Genomic DNA, 18,624 nt, shown 5'->3' on the forward strand with positions numbered 1-18,624 from the left:
ACCTTCATCCAGTCGTCAATTATCAAGGAAGAGACCAAATCTCAAGGCAGCCGAAAAACGAAGATTATTAAGAAAGGGTGGAACTTAAGGTCGGATTGGATAATATTCATTTATGCGTCTTTTAAAAAAGAAAATCTATCCATGGGATATGCCTTCATTCTATATTCGGCAGACCAAGAAGCTTTCCTTCATATCTCAGCAGGCTCCGAGTGGGCATCCTCGGCGTTACATGCGGAAGCTAAAGTCCTGGTAAATTCTTTAAAGCGGCTAAAAAATAATATCCTTTCTAGCGTATGTATAGTCACAGAATGTAACCTCCTTTTGGAATCTATATCCAAAAAGGATACATGAGCTTCATGGGTTGCGGAGAATACTATTAAAGAAGCAATTCACTTATTGGACAACCTTCCTCAAGCTCAGGTTAAATTTATAAACATGGATTACAATGTTGTTGCGGACTCCGTTGCAAAAGAAGCAAAGATCAGAAAACTTCACCACACATGTCAACACACTTGTGCAAACGTGTGTGAAAAGAGAGTATTAGTTCTAATATTTTCGATGAAAATGAAATTGTAAATCTTCTGTATTACATTGCTTAAGTTAATATATTATCATTTTCCATAAAAAAAATTTTTTACTCAGGAGATGTGTCTTTGGTTAGAGAGGGATATTGAAGAAGAAGAAGAATGCTTTTGAGCTATTAAGTTGCTAGGACAATATAAGGCACCGGGACCAGATGGATTTCCCATCAAATTTTATTCTCTTTGCTGGGACATTATCAAAGAATTACAAAGTAAATCTTTCCTTGATTGGAGACTCAAGAACACCTTTATTATTTTGATCCCTAAAAAGGATTGTATTGAGGAAATTAAAGATCTAAGACCAATAAGTCTTATTCATGGAGCATACAAAATTATTTCTAAGGTTCTAGCTGAAAGGTTTAAACAGTGCCTTCCTTCAATCATTTCTGAGCATCAAACTGCCTTTGTGAAGAAAAGACAGATTCTAGATGGTGTCTTGATAGAAAATGAACTTAGTGACTCAAGAATTAGGAGTAACAAACCAGGTTTATTGTGTAAAGTTGATTTTGAGAAGGCTTTTGACCATGTTAACTGGAATTTTTTGGATGACATGTTCAAGTTCATGGGCTGTGGGGATAAGTGGAGGAGCTGGATCAAGTGTTGTGTTGAATTTGTCAAATTTTCTGTGTTGATTAATGGAAGTGAAGCTGGTTATTTTAAAAGTAATAAAGGAATCAGACAAGGTGATCCATTATCACCATTCCTTTTCTTATTAGTTGGAGAAGCTCTTACTTTCATGATCAAAAAATCTCAAGAAGAAGGCCTTATTTCTGGTTTTAATACTAAAGATAGTGGAACTGTGGTTAGTCATTTGAAATTTGCAGATGACACACTTATTTTTCTTGAAGCTGATGTAGAACAAGTAAAAAATCTGATATTAATACTTTTGTCCTTTGAGATGTTAACTGGTTTGAATATTAAGTTTGCAAAAAGCCAAATCTTTGGAGTTACATATGAGGGTGAATTTTCTGTGTTTTCTTCTCTTCTGGGTTGCTACAGTGGTACTTTGTCAACTAATTATTTAGGTTTTGCCTTAGGAGATAAATGTGGTGGTGTTGCTAAGTGGGAAAAATCATAGCGAAGTTCATTGCTAAGCTTGCTGGTTGGAAGAAAATTCTTCTCTCAAGAGCAGGGAAAGTTACTTTAATAAACAGTGTGCTTAACAGTCTTCCTATGTATTATATGTCCCTTTTTGAGATGCCTTCTTCTATCATAAAAAAGTTAGAGAAAATAATAAGAGATTTTTTATGGAATGACAACAAAGGAAGAAGGAAGATTCATTTGGTAAAATGGAAAGCTCTCTGTAGAAGGAAGAAGTTTGGGGGTCTAGGAATCAAAAGCTTAAAACAAATGAATAAAGCTTTGCTTTCAAAATGGACTTGGAGATTTGCAGTTGAGACTGATGCTTTTTGGAGAAAAATTGTGGATGAAAAATATGGCAATGATGGTGCTTTATGGATTCCAAAGTCACCAAAAACTTCTTATGGGAGATCTTTGTGGAAGGCTATTATGAAATATAAATCTTTTGTTTTGCAGAATGTTAAATTCAAAGTAAACAATGGTGCTTCAGTGAGATTCTGAGATGACAACTGGATTTATGATCAACCAATTAGAACTAGTTATCCTAACCTGCATGATCTTTCTAGATCCAAACATCTTACTATTGCAGAGATGTGTACTTCAAATGGCAATATTATTTCATGGAATCTGCAAGTTCCAACAAGATTAAATGTGGCTGCAAGAACTGAGCATCATCTCCTTATTGCTGATCTTGCTTCTTTCAGACTAAATGTAGCTCAGGAAGATGAACTTGAATGGCCTTTGACTAAGTATAGATGTTATTCAGTCAAGTCTGCATATGATAAACTCAAAATGGAAAGTTCCATCTTTACTTTCATCTGGAATCTCAAGTGTCCTCCAAAAGTAGGTTTTTTCTTATGGCTTATTTCTCATGACAGACTTCCTACTAGGGATTTGCCGAGAAGAAGAGGTGTTCAAGTAACTAAAGCTTGCTTGTTTTGTAACAGTAGTGAAACTAGTTCTTATCTCCTTCGTCACTGCTCTTTTGCTAAAGAAGTGTGGGACAATTTCTTAAGTAAGTCGCATTGGTTTTACTGTGTACATATGTCAATTATTCCTTCTCTTCAAGCCTGATATCTACCTCAACATAGTACAGCTAATTTAGCAGTCTGGAATCTGGTCCCTGTTGCTATCATATGGAGTTTGTGGAAGGAGAGAAACGTCAGAGTTTTTACTGACAAAAAAAGCAATGTTATTGGAGTGGTGAACAAAGCCATTTACTGCCTGTTTACTTGGGCTCTTGCGATTAAAGAGTTTGAAACTGTTAACTCTACCACTGTTATGACAGATTGGTGTAATATCTACTTTGATCCGTTGTAGATAGTAGGCTCTGTTGGTTGTTAGGCGTTGTATCTTGTTTTGCTTTGTAGGTTGGTAGCCTGTTATCTTCCCTTCCTTTTTTTTGCTTGCTCAGGGTGGTATAACTTTTATACCCTCTTTTTTTTTATCAATAAAATTTTCTTTACCAATCAGAAAAAAAAAAAATGGCAAGAACCTCATTGTTTTGTTTTGTTTGATGGTTCGGAGCAGGGATGATGTTAGTTCCGGAACCTCAGTGTTTTGGCTTCATTTTTCTTGTTAAAAACAAAAAAAAGATTACAAGTTCTAGAAATGTGGATGCACTTTGAAGTTGTTAACAAAAGAAAGTACACTAAATTTACTTCAAATCTCTTGGCAATGAAAAAGAAGATCCTCCGAATCTCTCGTATGACATGTTAAACATGGACCATCTAATTTTGTATCATAAAACCGGATTCCCAAGGAATAGAAAACGATATTTCAAGCATCTTAAAGGTGTCGTATTGTTTTTTCAAAAAATTCAAATAAATAATAATGGGCAGAATCACAAGCCCCAAGAAGATCACTCACTAGAGCTTATTCTAAAACTCATCTACCCCGAGGTCCCCGGACTCCCCGAGAATATATTCCTACATGATAATACTACGAAAATGATATATATATCCCATCCCTTTCCCCCACTCCTTTCTCCCGTGTGTTTGGTTAATCCAATAATAATGAAATCTTCTGCTAATCCCAATTCAACGATCAATGGTGAAAAGGGCTGGGAAGTGCAGCAGCTTCGATAAAACTAATAAGGCTGTCTGCTTTCCTTTAGGGGCAGAGTACTTTCACATTTTATGGTTGGCAATTAAGCTTTTCTGCCGACTTAACTCACCGGCCACTAGTTCATAGTGTTTTTCACGTGAGCGGAGATGTGGCGTGCCGTAGACCCTTCATTTTCCTACCGATCTGCGTGCAACCCTATCACACTTCTTCTTCGAAGTTCAAGCTTCTATGCACATCCGACAATCCGTCTATATATATGTTTACAGAATACACCGAGTTGCAAACAGTTCGAGTAAGAAACAAAGAGAGATTGTATTTATATTCATCATGGGTTCTAACCATTTCTCACTTCTTCTTCTTGTAATGATCTCATTCATGACTCTTTCACAAGCTCGTAAGAATATAAAATGGGGTGATAAAAGTACTGTTCCACACAAAATGGGCAAGGAGAAGATGACGAAATTACATTTTTACTTTCACGATGTTATCACCGGAAAGAATCCAGTTGCAGTTCAGATAGCTCAAGCACGGGGAACAAAGTCTTCTCCGACAATGTTTGGAGCAATGTTTATGATAGATGATCCATTAACTGAAGGTCCCAGCCCGAGATCTAGACTTGTGGGTCGAGCTCAAGGTTTTTATGGACATTCCGGGAAGGATGAATTATCTCTGACGATGAGTATGAGTCTTGTTTTTACTGGCAATAAGAAGTTTAACGGATCTACTATCAGTGTTTTAAGTCGGAATCCCATTGAACATACGAAACGAGAACTTGCGATTGTTGGAGGAACTGGATACTTTCGATATGCGCGTGGGTTCATAAGCGGCAAGACGTATCGGGTTAGCGGACCAGATGCCATTGTTGAGTATACTTGTAATATTCTTCATTATTAATTCAAGTTTTTGATGATTTTAGTTGGAGTCTTGGGCAGGATTTTTACTTGTGATTCCTTGGGCATTGGTCATTAGGTAACGTTTATGGATTTTTAAGATGGTGTAATATGAATCTTATTCTGTGTGAAAATGAAGTTTTAAATTGTGAACGAAGGGATCTTTCACATGTGCTTGTAGGTGGGAGTTCCATGCCATACAAAGACATAAATGAACATCCTTCAATTCAAAGAGTCAAAGACTTCTGTGAATTTCTAGATTGTGCAATGCAAATGTTATTTTCTATAAAAATAAAGTTTCAAGTAACTGTTTAAATTGTTTATTACAGGGAGGGCAAATGAGATTTGAGAAAGCAGAAGTCGTAGTCGACTCATTAATGGAGATTAATTCTCAATATTTCTATGACTCGGACCAGAATATCACGTAATCAGCTTATTCACCATTAAAAGACCAATTAGCTTCAAAACTATTGACCAATTCTTAGTTTTAGGATCTCCGGATTTCAACTCCTTTTCAAGTTGGCTTGCATTCTAGCACAATTTGATTAGAGATATAGTTGCGGAAAATCCCACAACTACACCAGTTGATAATAACACAAAGCTTAAGTCATATGGATAAACTCAAACATGAATGATATTATACACCACATTGACACTAATATGATCTTTTCAAACACTTTGTATTGACCAAATGAAGTTCTTACAATGATCACAAGATAAGTATACATACAACAATGGAGAAATATAAGATGGAAGCTAAGTTCTAATGGCTACTTTCTATTTCTCTTGGTGATTTTCTTAATGTTTTCTCTCAACTGGTCTCTCTCTATCATTTTTGGGTCCTTATATACGCAAATATATCAGTAGAAGACAACTAAGGATCACATGCAAGATCTTTGTTGACCGTTACTCTTACAGTTTGTCTTATTCACCAGGCTTTTGGGAAGATGTCATTGTCCTTCGTGCTACCTGCTATGTCTTTCGCATAACTCCTTTTGAACCGGTCTTCATCGCATAAATGTTCCTTCGTACTCTTTCCTTGTTGTCGCGCTACTATTCTTCTCCTTGACCTTTGATTACCTTCGTGTTCAGAATTTTCTTATCAGGAGCAAAACTAAGTTATGTCTTGTGTGATATTTCTCCCCTACAATTTGCCTCTTCTCGCGTTGTTCTTCTGTAAGTGAAATAACGCGAGAATTCTTGGTCAACCTTCGTGTCAGACCTGTCTTTTCGTTTTCTCTGTCTTATCCGACACACTTCCGCAATTTCCACGTCACTGCTACAGGTGTTGACGGTTTTTTCCTTTTCAAGCGGCACGTCTTTACTGCTTTTCTTAGGATAAATATCTAGGAGAGAGGTAAAAGGAAAGTTTTTATTTTTCTACCGTCTCCTTCCTCTGTTCATCTTCTTCTCCTTTCAGGTTCTTCTTTTTTCTTAAGTTCTTCGGTTTCTGGTTATTCTTCATGGCGGACCAAGATGTGTCTGCTCCTTCTATTGCTGCTTCATCATCCTCTCGGTAAGTTGAGTCTTACCTCGGTTAGTCACATTTTGAGTCTTTTGTGATGTGATTGTGTTCTTCGTATCCACGGTGGTGGTAGTGGTAGTGGTCGTGAAAATGCTAAACGGGGCCGTGGTGGTGGTAGTGGTCGTGAATGAATGCATTTCTAGTTTATTTCTTTATGTGTTAACATATGTTAAGGTTAATGGTTGGACAAATATTTTTTTAAGGTTTATGAGACATATGTTTTCTTATTTTGGACAAATGTTAGATTTCTAGTTCTTGAATAACTATATTAAGTTTCAATAATTCAGCCGGCAGGGTCTTGAGTGAATGTTTTGTTAAGTTACAGCGCCGACTAAACCAGAGCCGGCAAGGTTGTGAACTGGCAGACTGTCGGCCCTGATAGTAGAAATGGTGCAGTTACCAGGACCGGTATGGTAAGAAAATTAAGACCTTGCCGAATATATGTTAGTCGTCAATATAATGAACAAATACCTTTCCGACTATATGCAACATAATATGACCTCCTCCTGTGTTACAAAAATCATAAAGTCGGCAGGGTAAGAAAATTACGACCATGCCGACTATGTGTTAGTCGGCATTGTATTAAACCAATACCTTGCCGACCATATGCAGAAGATATAACCTTTCCCGTGTTTGAAAATTGTATTCGCCGGCAGGGTAAGAAAATTACGACATTGCCGACGGTATGTTAGTCGGCATACTGTGGAAACAATAACCTAGCCGGCGAGTTCAAAATTCAAATTTTTGCAAGTACAACTGCATTGATTGACTACCCTAACGGCCAAATTTGGGCACCATCCTATAAATACATTATTTCTCTCTACAAAACAACACACACCTATTTGCATATACTCTCCAAAGCCCATATCATAATCTAATCTTTCTTAACTCTCCCAATACCTCTACATACAACAATGGCATCATTTGATTCAAATGAAGATCTATCCATCACCAAAGCATGGTACGCGGAAACTCGAATCGAAAATCAGTCCCCCGGAAGGGTAGATGCCTAAACCTTTTGGGCAAAGGTATACAACAAATATAAGCAAGAGTTTGTGAATCCAAATGGAAGAAGTGTTTAACAAATCCATGATAAGCACCAAGTCATTGAAAATGCGATACTTACTCATTTAGCTATCAACATCGGATTTTGAACGCTAGCCACTTTAACTTGTCCATTGAACAATTTGTACGCATTTTTGTGGTTTGTTTTACGTAATCCATGTTGTTTCATCTTCCTATTAAACACCACTAACAAAGTAAGTTTGTGCTTTGTTTTGTAGCATGAAGTCGCGAAAGCGCATTACTCGGAGGAAAAGGGGGAAGCATTGCATTTGATGCAAGCTATCACTTCATGGTATCCAAAATTCCGGAGTATGCCCCGGAGATGATGTTGGGTGAATCGGACTCGGATTCCTCCGACGAAGATTGATGGTTTTAGACGTTTTTGTGTAGGTTTTGTGGGTAGATCTCAATGTAAACCATCACGAGAATATAAATCGTCCACTAAGGTCGCCTAGGGGTTCAAAGGCTTGATGCACGTGCTAAGTGCATCCGTTATTCCTACGACAAGGAGTTAGATTTTATGTTTCAATCAATGTAGTAACAAAAATTGCATGAATAAAGTGAATTACAACTTTCTATATTTTATTTAACTAAAAGTCGGCAAGGTTGTAAGATTACTACAATGCATTTAAAGCCGGCAAGGTGAGAAATTAAATAGATGCCGACTATAGGTTAACCGGCAAGGTGAGAAATAAATACCATGCCGACTACTGAAGCATTTACAACAATCTCCTGTGTGTCAAAAATAATAAACTCGGCATTGTTAAGCATGCCGGTCAAAGTTAGTCGGCATCTTCTTCATTCGCCGACCTTGCCGACTTTTCATACTCTCAGAACTGAAAGTGTTGATTTCTTCTTTATTTTGAGTATGATTTCATACAACAACTTTGCAATCCCATTTTTAAAAGTGTTTAGGTAGTGTACTTCAATTGCAAAAAAATATTCCCAAAACAAACATTTTTCATCAAAAATCTTCCCACGTAAGTTCAATCAAAAACAAAATTTCATAACTTAAATTCATAAATTTTAATCTACTCAATTAATTAACTTAATCAGATTTTTTTGTGTTAATTAAACAAGGATATATTAGCCATTTAGAAAATACATAGTTAAAGGATGTCCCGATTTACTTCAAAATAATCAGGTTTTGTCTCATTAGGTATACCTAATTAATCTGGGTATACTCCAATCTCGCCAAGTTCTAGAAATGTAAATGCACACTGAATTTACTCCAAATGTCTTGGTAATTGAAAAAAAATCCTCCAAATTTGTTGTATGACACGTTAAACATGGACCATTTGATTTTGTACTGTAAAACCATATATTCCCAAGGGACAGAAAATTATATTTCCAGAATCTTAACGGTGTCATTGTTTTTTTCAAAAAATCCAAATACTTTTCTTGCTAAGAGCTTCTTCAATGGTAGTTGTGTGTGTTTCCTAGGTGGCAACCCAAACAAGACATCCTCATTCCAATTTTTCCTTAAATTTAGGGGGAAAAAACATTTCATATCCAATGGTATTGTTGGTGATTTTTTATGAATTAAATGTATTTTTTATTTTTAGTAAATTTTAGATTTTATTACACCTAAAGATGGCTATTTAATATATTGGAATTAATTTTAGGAAGCAAAAACTTACTAGGATAGATTGACATTGTAAGGTGAATGTCTAAAACTTGACATTCACCTTGACAATGTCTAACAAAAATTAAGCCATGTCATCTTCACATTGATTTAAAAAGTTGGGTTGAAGAAGATTTTTAGGAAAAATGAATGTCTATCTTATGTGGACTTAGACATTTATCTTCACATACATTCCGTTGGAGAAGCTCTAAGATTGACATGTCAAGGATACGATGTCGACATCAACAACTGTCAAGGATATTGTGTCGACATCATGTACAGCTGCAAGTATCCGACCACATAAGGAAATATAGTTCAGGATAAGAAACAAGAATATACGATCATTATTGAAGATTTTCGTATTTCCCAGTTTGTGTATATTCTATATTTATGAGATTGTATATTCATTCTCTTCCTGTAACTATGCAGTATAAATAGAGATGTTGTTTTCTCTCCCAAGTATCCAAGGGAGAACATTCATATCTGTTTCTTTACCTTGTTATGGTATCGAGATAGCTTAGGGTTATCGATCTTGGGATCACATCTGTTTGCCTTTTATTTTCTCTTTTCAATTCAGTCAAATGGCTTCATCCTCTTTCAACTTCAATCATGTTTTAACCCTCAAGTTGGATGATACCAACCACCTGCTGTGGAAGTCACAGATGATGGCTTTTGTTCGTGGTCATGACTACACGGGTTATCTCGATGGAACTCTTCCCTGTCCACCTGTAACTATTACAACACCAGTACCAGATTAAACAGAGACCATCCAAACCCCAAATCCAACTTTCTTAACCTGGCAACAAAAGGACCAATTGCTACTTGGTGGTATCCTCTCTTCCCTGTCAGATAGTGTGCACACTCAGATGGTCGGAGTAATGACCTCTCGATAGGCGTGGGAAAGACTGGAAAGGATTTTCGCTTCAACCTCTCAGGCTCGTGTAATGCAGCTCCAGTTGCAGTTGGTGAACACCAAGAAAGGAGCCTTGAATATCCTTGACAATTACCTCCTAAAAAAATATTGAACAATTCTTAGTTTTAGCTTCTCCAGAGATTTCAACTCCCTTCCAAGTTGGCTTGCATTCTAGCAATTTGATTAGAGAAAAAAATGGGCAATTGTACTTGGACTTTGTTGTTGATTGAAAAAAAACATAGTCAACTAAGTATATTGATTGTAGTAGGTAACCCTGTCACATGGACCCAAATGATATAAAATATAACCGTTAAAATTCTAATTTCTATGCAATTCCGATCTTATCATTCTTGTGTTGTTTCCATGTCCATCAATGTATAAATAAGCTAGTCATCTCACAAGCAAAATCACAAGAGATAAAAATCTAAAGCAGAAATCATCATGGGTGCAATGTCTGCTTTTTGACTTCAATTCTGTTTTGCTGTAATGGCAACAGCTTTACTCATAACCCCGGCACAAGCAAATCATCCACACTGGGGCGAAACAGTACCTTACAGCTCCCCTCCAGAGAAGATGACAAAGCTTCACTTTTACTTGCACGATAATCTAATCGGAAGCAATCAAACTGGTTTTAGGATCGCTGAAGCTGCAATTACTAATTCTTCATCAACATTTTTTGGGGCAACTTTTATGGTGGATGACCCGTTAACCGAAGGACCTGATCCAGAGTCCAGACTTGTAGGACGAGCTCAAGGTTTGTTTGGTGAATGAAACATCTTTGATCATGGGACTCGGTCTTGTTTTCACTGCTGAATCTGCTGATAAGAAGTTTAATGGGTCTACTATCAGCGTTTTTACACGTAATGCTATAACTTACACAGAGCGAGAATTTTCGATTGTTGGTGGAACTGGATTTTTCCGATTCGCTCGTGGGTTTATCAGTGCTAAGACGTACTGGACTAATGGCTTCAATTCTATCATTGAGTGGACTTGTACTGTTGTTCACAACTAAGTATTTGGAATTCTTGGTTTTAGATTCGGATCCAAAATCTGCAAAATCTGTTTCGTTATATTCTGCTGGGAAGTTTGTTTTCTTCTTGTAATTCTCTGAATTTGTGATGCCATAATAAATCAATTGTTGTTTATGTGGAATCCATTTCATTTCTATACAGTTCCTAGAAGATAATCTTCTTCCTGATTTCAATCAACAATTAAGGGCAACTTAACAAAAATCTGGAGGTTCATCTTGGCAAGCAAAAATCTGGACTCAAAACTCTTAATGCCCTAACCATGTCTGACTTTCTCCATTACTAAGACATTAGAGTCTTTGCTATCTAGTGGGAATAAAATAAACGTAGTCAACTTTCTCTAAAAAGATAAGAACAGATAGAAATAATAGAAAGAAATGTCTGTCGCATTCTGATACCAAAAGTTTATTCTTTTATCCATACTATCTTCGGACCAAGTCCTGTTGTATATATTACATTTATGTTAGAGTTGGTGTAGGTGTAGGTGTAGAAGGTGAGACTTTTTCTTTATGCAGGACAGCACTTAAAAACATGAAGACTTCTTCACAGACAAGGAAATGGATCAAAGACAGGAGCCAAGAGTAAGATCTGAAACATGTCAGCTATATGAGCCAAATGAGTCTCACGCCTGAAGGATAGGATTATAGGAATTTGTTCAGTTCCCATCTTAGTCCCAATTTTCAGGCCGCAGACAATCTTTACATAACAATACTTCCACTCACTAGAATTCAGGAATCATATAATGGGTAAGAAAAATGAACTACATCTGTTGAAAGGCCTGGGGTAAGTATGTGAGAGGTATCAAATAATGTCGGTTTCCTGAGTTTGAATTGAAACACTTGGCAGCATAGAATGTTACAGGACTAGGAACTAAACATAAGCCACGATATGTTCATTACTGAGTTTCCGTAGATTCAACCTATATACTCAAACCATAGAAGGATATATAACTAAAAGCAAGGAACATTGACTATCCACAATGGATAGTTTTACAAGCAAGAAGAAACCAAAATGATCGCTTCACTGTTTGCAAAAGATCATGACCAAGATTTCAATATTGCCATATAAATCTTAGCTTCTCACCTTAATTCAAGTATAATGCAAGTGTAATATGTTAGAGTGGGTGTAAGAGTCACTTATTCTTTATGCAGGACTATACTCGAAAAACATGAGCACTTCCTCAAAGTCAGGAAATGGATCAAAGACAGGACTCAAGAGTAAGATCTAAAACATGTCAGGTGTATAAGCCAAAGGAGTCTCACACCTGACGGATAGAGTCATAACAACCTGCTCAGTTCCCATTTCTGGGGCCACAGACACTCTTTACATAACAATACATCCACTTGCCAGAAATCAGAAATCATATGATGGGTGTGAGAAATGAGCAATAGGATATTGGTTAGCTGCCCTACGGTAAGTGTGAGAGGGGCATCACATAAAAGCCAGTTTCTTCTGTTAACCAGTAATAAAGCAACGTCTAAATTTCTCACATTGTGATGTAGTTTTATTTTCTTTATGTTGTTGGAAAAATTTAGATTTAAGCACCTAGCAGCCATACTTTGTCATAGGACTAGGCACTAACATAAGCCATGATATGTTCAGTATTGAATTTCCAGGCATTCAAGTAATAGACTCGGAACGCAGAGAGATATATATCACGAGAAAAGCAAGGAAGCATCGACTATCTACAATGGAAAGTTTTACAGGCAAGGATAAACCAAAATGATTGCTTGCAAAAGATCATGCCAAGATTTCATCTTCAACTAACCCAATAACATATTAGAAGGAAGTATGTTATGCAGTTCAGGATCTAAAAATTGGGTGGTGCATGCAAAAAATTGTCAAGCAAATGAGAATATATCAAGTATTAAGAACGATGAGAAGTACTGAGTTTAAGGCATTCACTCTGACATCTCCGGAGGCAAATATCGTTCCAGTTGGGCACTTGGTGTTGATTAACGCAGACCGTACGAGCACACGCATCAGAGCAAGCATCAAGTTCAGACACACCACAGACAGTAACACAAGTGTCGGGAGTCGGGTCTTTGGAAAATGCACCAACCCTCTTTAACATTCTCTTTGACGTACAAACTCTCTCACAGACAAAGATGTCATCAGAGCTCTTTTCTCTTCCACGGGCACTTTTAATTCTCTGTTCTTCAGCACGCCGTCTCTTCACTCTCAAAGCTTGTCCTGCAACAATGGCTGGAATTGCGGCACCTAACAGGGACCACCACGCATCAACCATAACTTCTGCCTTGGTGCCTCAACCTTTTCAGTTGAATATACTTCTTTCCTTTACCTTTTCATCGAAGAACAAAAACACACAAATTAGCTAAAACTAGAAGTACAAACGATATATTTCACTCACTCTCAAAAAATTTCATTCAACCACATTAAGCTATACAATATTTGACGTGCAAAAGAAACAGAATCATGGTATTCACATCAGTCCAAGACAATCAAAATACTTATCATGAGAGTCTCCATGACATTTACAGGTCTAATAAGTATACAAAAATATTTCGAGGCGATACGAGACCAAACACACCAATGTCTAAATCTCACCCCTATCCTAAAACACGGAATGATTTACTTTCTGCCATCCATAGCGTTCCAATTTCTACTCATAACTTTCCATCATTTCACCAAACCCGAGTCTGTTCAGTTGAATTCAGACACCCCAACTGAATCTAATACTAAATTCAACTTGATATTAAACAGCATTAGTACTCGAAACCCTAGACTTAACAAATCTTTCCACATTTAGTATCAAATAAAACCCTAGAAATTGAAACTATTACTATAATTACAAAACCCTAGCTGAATCAAAAAGAAGTTGTAGAAACCGAAAATGAGCTTACAATTGCAGAATTCGGCGAGGAGATACGAGTTTGCGGTTTTTTCTTCTTCTTCGTCTTCTTCACCTCATCAGTTGCAGAAGAAGAGGAATTCAGGGTTTTTTACTATGAGGAGGAGAATGAGGAAAACCAAAGGGTTTTATTTGGGTGGAGAAATATTATTCGGTGTTTCGCGGTTTACTGTAGAAAGCGTGCGCATGATACTTCGCACGTTGGATCTACGGATACAGTATAAACTTTATTTGTGCAGAGGGCCGGGGAGAAAAACACGATTTATACATGGGATACCAATATTACTAAGCGTTGATACCATTCGAATGATGACGAGTTCCCGAAAGAGAAGAAAAATACTTGGCCACCACGCACGCAACAAGATGACAAACTGCAGCAACAACAGAACATCACCCAAGTAAATCTGTATTGCAAATCCAGGAAAATCAACAGTAATTTTTCCCCTTTCAAAAACTAGAGCTATTCCAGATTTTCCAAAAAAGGTAGGAAGCACCAAAACAGAGATGCAAGCTACAACCAAAGTTGGAACTGCAACAGCAAGAGCACCTAACATTGATGCAACATATAATGCAAGAACTGCCAGCAATACAATAACTAATACAGCAGCAGATGCATAAAGTGCTGGCTCTTCAGCAAATCCAGCTAAAGTCATAGAATCATCCCGAAAGAAGATAGGGAATTTTAAGAAAATGCCACACTTTGGTTTTCCGTTTTAATAAAGTGTCACCGTTTTTTTCAAAATTTATTAAATGCCACTACCGTTAACGTATCCGTTAGGACCCACATGTTTGGTCTTTCTCATTGACTTCGTCAAAAAAAAGTGTTGCATTTTACAGTTTTACCCTTGGAAACGCCTTTATACTTTTCACAGATTCACAATCTAGGTCGAGTCCGTTTACGCTTCCTTTTCTCAACAACGCCAAGACCTTTGCCCTAGCTGCAACCAAGCCATGAACTCAGATGGGTATTCACCGAACATTTGTAATAGATTTTTGAAGATCAGAAGCAGTTCGGAGCTTGTAAGAAGATTAAAGGGGATCGATCAATGAAGGGTTTTTGATTGATTGTTGAGGTCGTGAACAGATGGGTCTCAGTTATGAGACGTAAATGGAGAAGGAGCGAAACTTCAATTCAGTTGTGTATCGATGGGTTTTTGGTGAAAACTGGAATTTTGTCCAATTCGCGGTCCTCGATAGAATCGAGACATGTAATTGAAGATGGCAGTAAAATCTCTTCTAAGATTAGGTCCAATGGTATTTAGGGGTTCGTATTGCAGGCTAAAATTGGGTCAATTTCAGTTGAAGCAATAGTTTGAATTTTGAGGGTTCTCGACATGAAATTAAAGGCTGAAGAAGGAAATGTTTGGGTTGAGATTCAATGCAATTTTTCCAAGTTCTCTCAACAACAACGAATGGAGGTTGAGCTGGTCTGGTTCGGTGGTGTCTGATTTGTCCCATTTTTGGCGTCAATTAATGGTGTTGTTTTGATGTCCTCCGATTTCATAATTAAGGCAGTGATGGGTTCTAGTTGAAATGAACTTTTATCCAATGTATACATAAGTTGGAGTTCTTCCATGGCCATGGTGCAGTTTACCAATGAGATCGTATTTTTGGGGTTTGTTGGTCGAGATTCATATGGTGTTTTGAAGTTAAATGAGACAGAGATGATGTTCACTGCAACAATTGCAGCCAGTGGAACATCTGAACTAAGTGAATCGAGAATGCTCAGCTTGGCCTTGATAGAGAATTGCAACTGCTGGTGGTAGCAGTGACAACAACATAAATGGATTTGAGGGTTTTAGCGTGTTGGATGTACGGGCAATGTATGAAGACTACAACAAATTGAGATCTGAGATTGGGGTTGGCTGTTTGCGAATTCTGGAGGTGGATCAAAATTGGTTTGGAGTGCAAATATCCATAGAGAAATTGAACAATTGCAGTTACGAATTCATGGGATGGAGACATTTCAGGGATATCGGTGATTAGAGAGTTGTGTCAATTATTCAATCCAGTGACAACAATTTCTCATCTTCCACTAGAACCCATTGGACGGAGACATCTTAGTCGTATTGAGGCGATTCAAGGGCGTAAATGTCTTTTACTAGCCTGTATAACTGCCACCTATACACTAACTGATGTCAACAATTTTTTTGGACGGAAAGGGTCAAATGTATGGTATAAAATAAATTTGGAGAAAAACAATGGCACTTTTTTAACACATGAAATTGAAAATGTGGCACTTTATTAAAATCCCCAAGAAAATATTCCTAACGAAATTCAAGGAAGAACATAAAAGAAGAACCGAGAATAAAATACTAACAAAATCCCATCTTCTTTCTTAATTTTATTGACAAACTGGGTTTATTCATATTTTGTTTTTCAATTTCTTCTGCCATTGGAGAAGGAATCATCAATTTCATATGACATTGGAGAAGGATCGATGTATGCTATTTATAGAGTAAACTCACATTCCAAAAACGGATTTCTGGAAGAGTTTCGTTTCTCAGGGATCTGGGAAGAGCTTCCATTCTCAGGGATTCAGGAAGAGGTTCTATTCTAGATAACAAGACAGGTAGAGGGATTCAGGAGGCAGAACTTGAATCTCAATCAATCATATCGTCCGCTAATTTTCCTGTTCACAAACATTACCAAACATAAATTCCAAACAAATCTTCACCAGTAATCACCACAAGAGCAAGTCCCATCTTTAAAATGGTGAAATCTAGCTCTATCTCTTACAATTATTTCACGGTTATAAATCTTAGAAATCAATTTAATCGCTACGTGACAATCCACACATATTCTAAGATTCTTATTAACTTGGATCGGTTTACCATCACCACCACCACCACTAATCAATCCATAAGCAACAGCTAATCTCTCACTGTGATACCATAATACATTTTCCTTCTCTTCTTCACCAATATCATGTAAAACAAAACTAGTTTCTGCTGCATACCCCATACCGTTCATCCTCAAACTAATTTCATCTATCTTCTTATAAATGTCTTTCCAATCTGGATGATCTTGATCGCCATTAATGAATTTATGTATTGACCCTTTAACTGTTATGAAACTGAAACCAGGGATTTTCTTTACAGCTTTGCTTTTCATTGCTTCTCTTACTTTTCCGACATCATCCCATCTTTCATGAGCAGCGTAAGTATTTGATAACAGGACGAAATCACCGCAACTATGTGAACCCAATTCTACTAATTCCCGAGATGCAATTTCAGCTAGCTCAACTTCTCCGTAAGTTTTACAAGCTCCCAGCAAAGTTTGCCAGAGAACAATGTCGGGTTTGGATGGCATCGACTTTATGATCTCGTAAGCTTCCTTAACTCTTCCAGCTCGGCCAAGCAAATCAGCCACACTACCATAATGTTTCACATTAGGTTTTACACCGGAACTTTCCATGGATTTGAATATAGATAGACCTTCTGAAACTAATCCTGCATGATTACATGCACAAAGTGCAGAAAGATATGTTATTGCATCTGCTGGAATTCCATCCTGACTCATCTCATTGAAGAGCTTCAATGCATCGGAGCCATGACCGTGCATTCCAAGACCCATAATCATAGAGTTCCAAGAAACTAAACTTTTCCTGCAACCCATTGAACGGAAAACATCGCATGCTTTATCTACAGATCCGCACTTGTAATACATATCTATAAGTGCGTTGCATACTTGCACATTTTTGTCTAAATTCGATTCCTTTATGTATGAATGAACTGTTTCACCTTCGGGTAATGAGCCTAATTGCGAACAAGCTGAGATAGCACCAAGAACAGTAATTTCGTCGGGTCTCAACCCTTCGGTCTTCATCCTCTTGAACAGACCCAATGCTTCTTTGGGTTGATCACCTATAGAAACAAACAACAATAAGTCAGAATAGACAAGTAAATAGAAAATATAGACACGCCAAAAGCCTCCATGGTACATACTACAAACACGAATTACAATGACCAGTTACAAAACTTAAGTTTGAACACCTCTTCTAACCTTACTAAAGTGCAGTGGCAGCACTAGAATAAAGGGGGCAGATGCCCCGATGGCCTATGCTGACTCGAAGAAAGCAATAGAAATTCCAATTTTTGTCAAATCTGTAGTTCGACAAACAAAATACATGTGACATAGAAATGTTTTACCTTGGGCCAACCCAGCAATCAAAGCATTCCAAGAAGCCCGATCTGTTCTTGGCATTTCACCAAACAGCTTCCGCGCAGAACTTAAATCATTTGATTTCGCATAAACATCTAACAATGTCGTAACCAGACGATCATCAGCAGTAAACCCAAACCTCACAATATGGGAATGAATCTGTTTAGCTTCAAAAACACCTAAAAATCGTGAACAAGCTTGAAGAGAGAAAGAACAAGTTAATGCGTCCAGATTCTTGGCTTTACGAAACATGTTCTGGTAATAAGTTACAGCAATTTTAGGCTCATTACTTCTTGCAAAACCACGTATAATTGCATTCCAATCATTTTTGAACGGTGTTTGGATTTGACAGAAGATTTCTGTGGCGTAATGCAAGTTTCCGAATGGAGAAATTGCGCAAAGTTCGATAAGTTTAGAACGAGAAGGTAAGAATCCGAAGTGTCCTGTGGTAATCAGATGAGCTTGGAGTTGTTTAATGTGTGAGAAAGAAGACAGCCTTTGGACGAGAGGCTCAATAGAAGCCATGGAGAGGGAGAAATGATTTTGCAAACTGGAGCTTTATACGAAGGCGCGTTTTATAGATATTAATGTCGTGGGACCATAAAAAGGCAGAATTTGCGGGGTCCGAATTAGGCATTGTAGGCCGGTTATTGCCCCTCTCGTCACACCGCCTCTACCAAAAAAAAAAAATAATAATAAAAAAAAAAAATCCAATATTCTCGCAGAGAACTATTCCAAAGACTTGGCTCACTATAAGATGCGAATGTCATGGTTAAGCGGTGAGAGCAAGCACTATGTTACACTTTTCCTTGATT

The 18,624-nt window shown here is 37.4% G+C and overlaps 4 protein-coding genes across 4 annotated transcripts; 2 read left to right on the top strand and 2 right to left on the bottom strand.

Annotated features, from left to right (window-relative positions):
* Positions 1-3,782: 3,782 nt before the first annotated feature.
* Positions 3,783-4,771, top strand: LOC113327428 (dirigent protein 2-like). Its single transcript, XM_026574682.1, has one exon. It carries the CDS (start codon positions 3,957-3,959, stop codon positions 4,620-4,622), a length of 666 nt encoding a protein of 221 aa, XP_026430467.1. The 5' UTR covers positions 3,783-3,956; the 3' UTR covers positions 4,623-4,771.
* A 5,460-nt stretch (positions 4,772-10,231) lies between these two features.
* Positions 10,232-10,757, top strand: LOC113281546 (dirigent protein 2-like). Its single transcript, XM_026530349.1, has 2 exons — positions 10,232-10,499; positions 10,627-10,757. The coding sequence occupies exons 1-2, from the start codon at positions 10,232-10,234 to the stop codon at positions 10,755-10,757; spliced, it is 399 nt and encodes a 132-aa protein (XP_026386134.1).
* A 1,669-nt stretch (positions 10,758-12,426) lies between these two features.
* Positions 12,427-13,069, bottom strand: LOC113327444 (uncharacterized protein At5g64816-like). Its single transcript, XM_026574684.1, has one exon. The coding sequence runs from the start codon at positions 13,019-13,021 to the stop codon at positions 12,641-12,643; it is 381 nt and encodes a 126-aa protein (XP_026430469.1). The 5' UTR covers positions 13,022-13,069; the 3' UTR covers positions 12,427-12,640.
* A 3,054-nt stretch (positions 13,070-16,123) lies between these two features.
* LOC113282764 (pentatricopeptide repeat-containing protein At1g34160-like) lies at positions 16,124-18,334 on the bottom strand. Its single transcript, XM_026531836.1, has 2 exons — positions 17,797-18,334; positions 16,124-17,511 (listed from the first exon to the last, which is right to left on the bottom strand). The coding sequence occupies exons 1-2, from the start codon at positions 18,332-18,334 to the stop codon at positions 16,319-16,321; spliced, it is 1,731 nt and encodes a 576-aa protein (XP_026387621.1). The 3' UTR covers positions 16,124-16,318.
* Between the last annotated feature and the right edge of the window lie 290 nt (positions 18,335-18,624).

Source organism: Papaver somniferum, chromosome 1 (assembly GCF_003573695.1).
Source record: "Papaver somniferum cultivar HN1 chromosome 1, ASM357369v1, whole genome shotgun sequence".
NCBI lineage: Eukaryota > Viridiplantae > Streptophyta > Magnoliopsida > Ranunculales > Papaveraceae > Papaver > Papaver somniferum.

What these genes read in the sequence shown, in the direction of transcription:
- LOC113282764 (XM_026531836.1), bottom strand. Translation starts at nt 18,334, where the DNA reads ATGGCTTCTATTGAGCCTCTCGTCCAAAGGCTGTCTTCTTTCTCACAC. An exon ending in GATTGCTGGGTTGGCCCAAG is followed by an intron (nt 17,512 to 17,796) that starts GTAAAACATTTC and finishes TTGTTTCTATAG; the next exon opens with GTGATCAACCCAAAGAAGCA.
- LOC113327428 (XM_026574682.1), top strand. Translation starts at nt 3,957, where the DNA reads ATGCACATCCGACAATCCGTCTATATATATGTTTACAGAATACACCGA.
- LOC113327444 (XM_026574684.1), bottom strand. Translation starts at nt 13,021, where the DNA reads ATGGTTGATGCGTGGTGGTCCCTGTTAGGTGCCGCAATTCCAGCCATT.
- LOC113281546 (XM_026530349.1), top strand. Translation starts at nt 10,232, where the DNA reads ATGGCAACAGCTTTACTCATAACCCCGGCACAAGCAAATCATCCACAC. An exon ending in ACTTGTAGGACGAGCTCAAG is followed by an intron (nt 10,500 to 10,626) that starts GTTTGTTTGGTG and finishes TAACTTACACAG; the next exon opens with AGCGAGAATTTTCGATTGTT.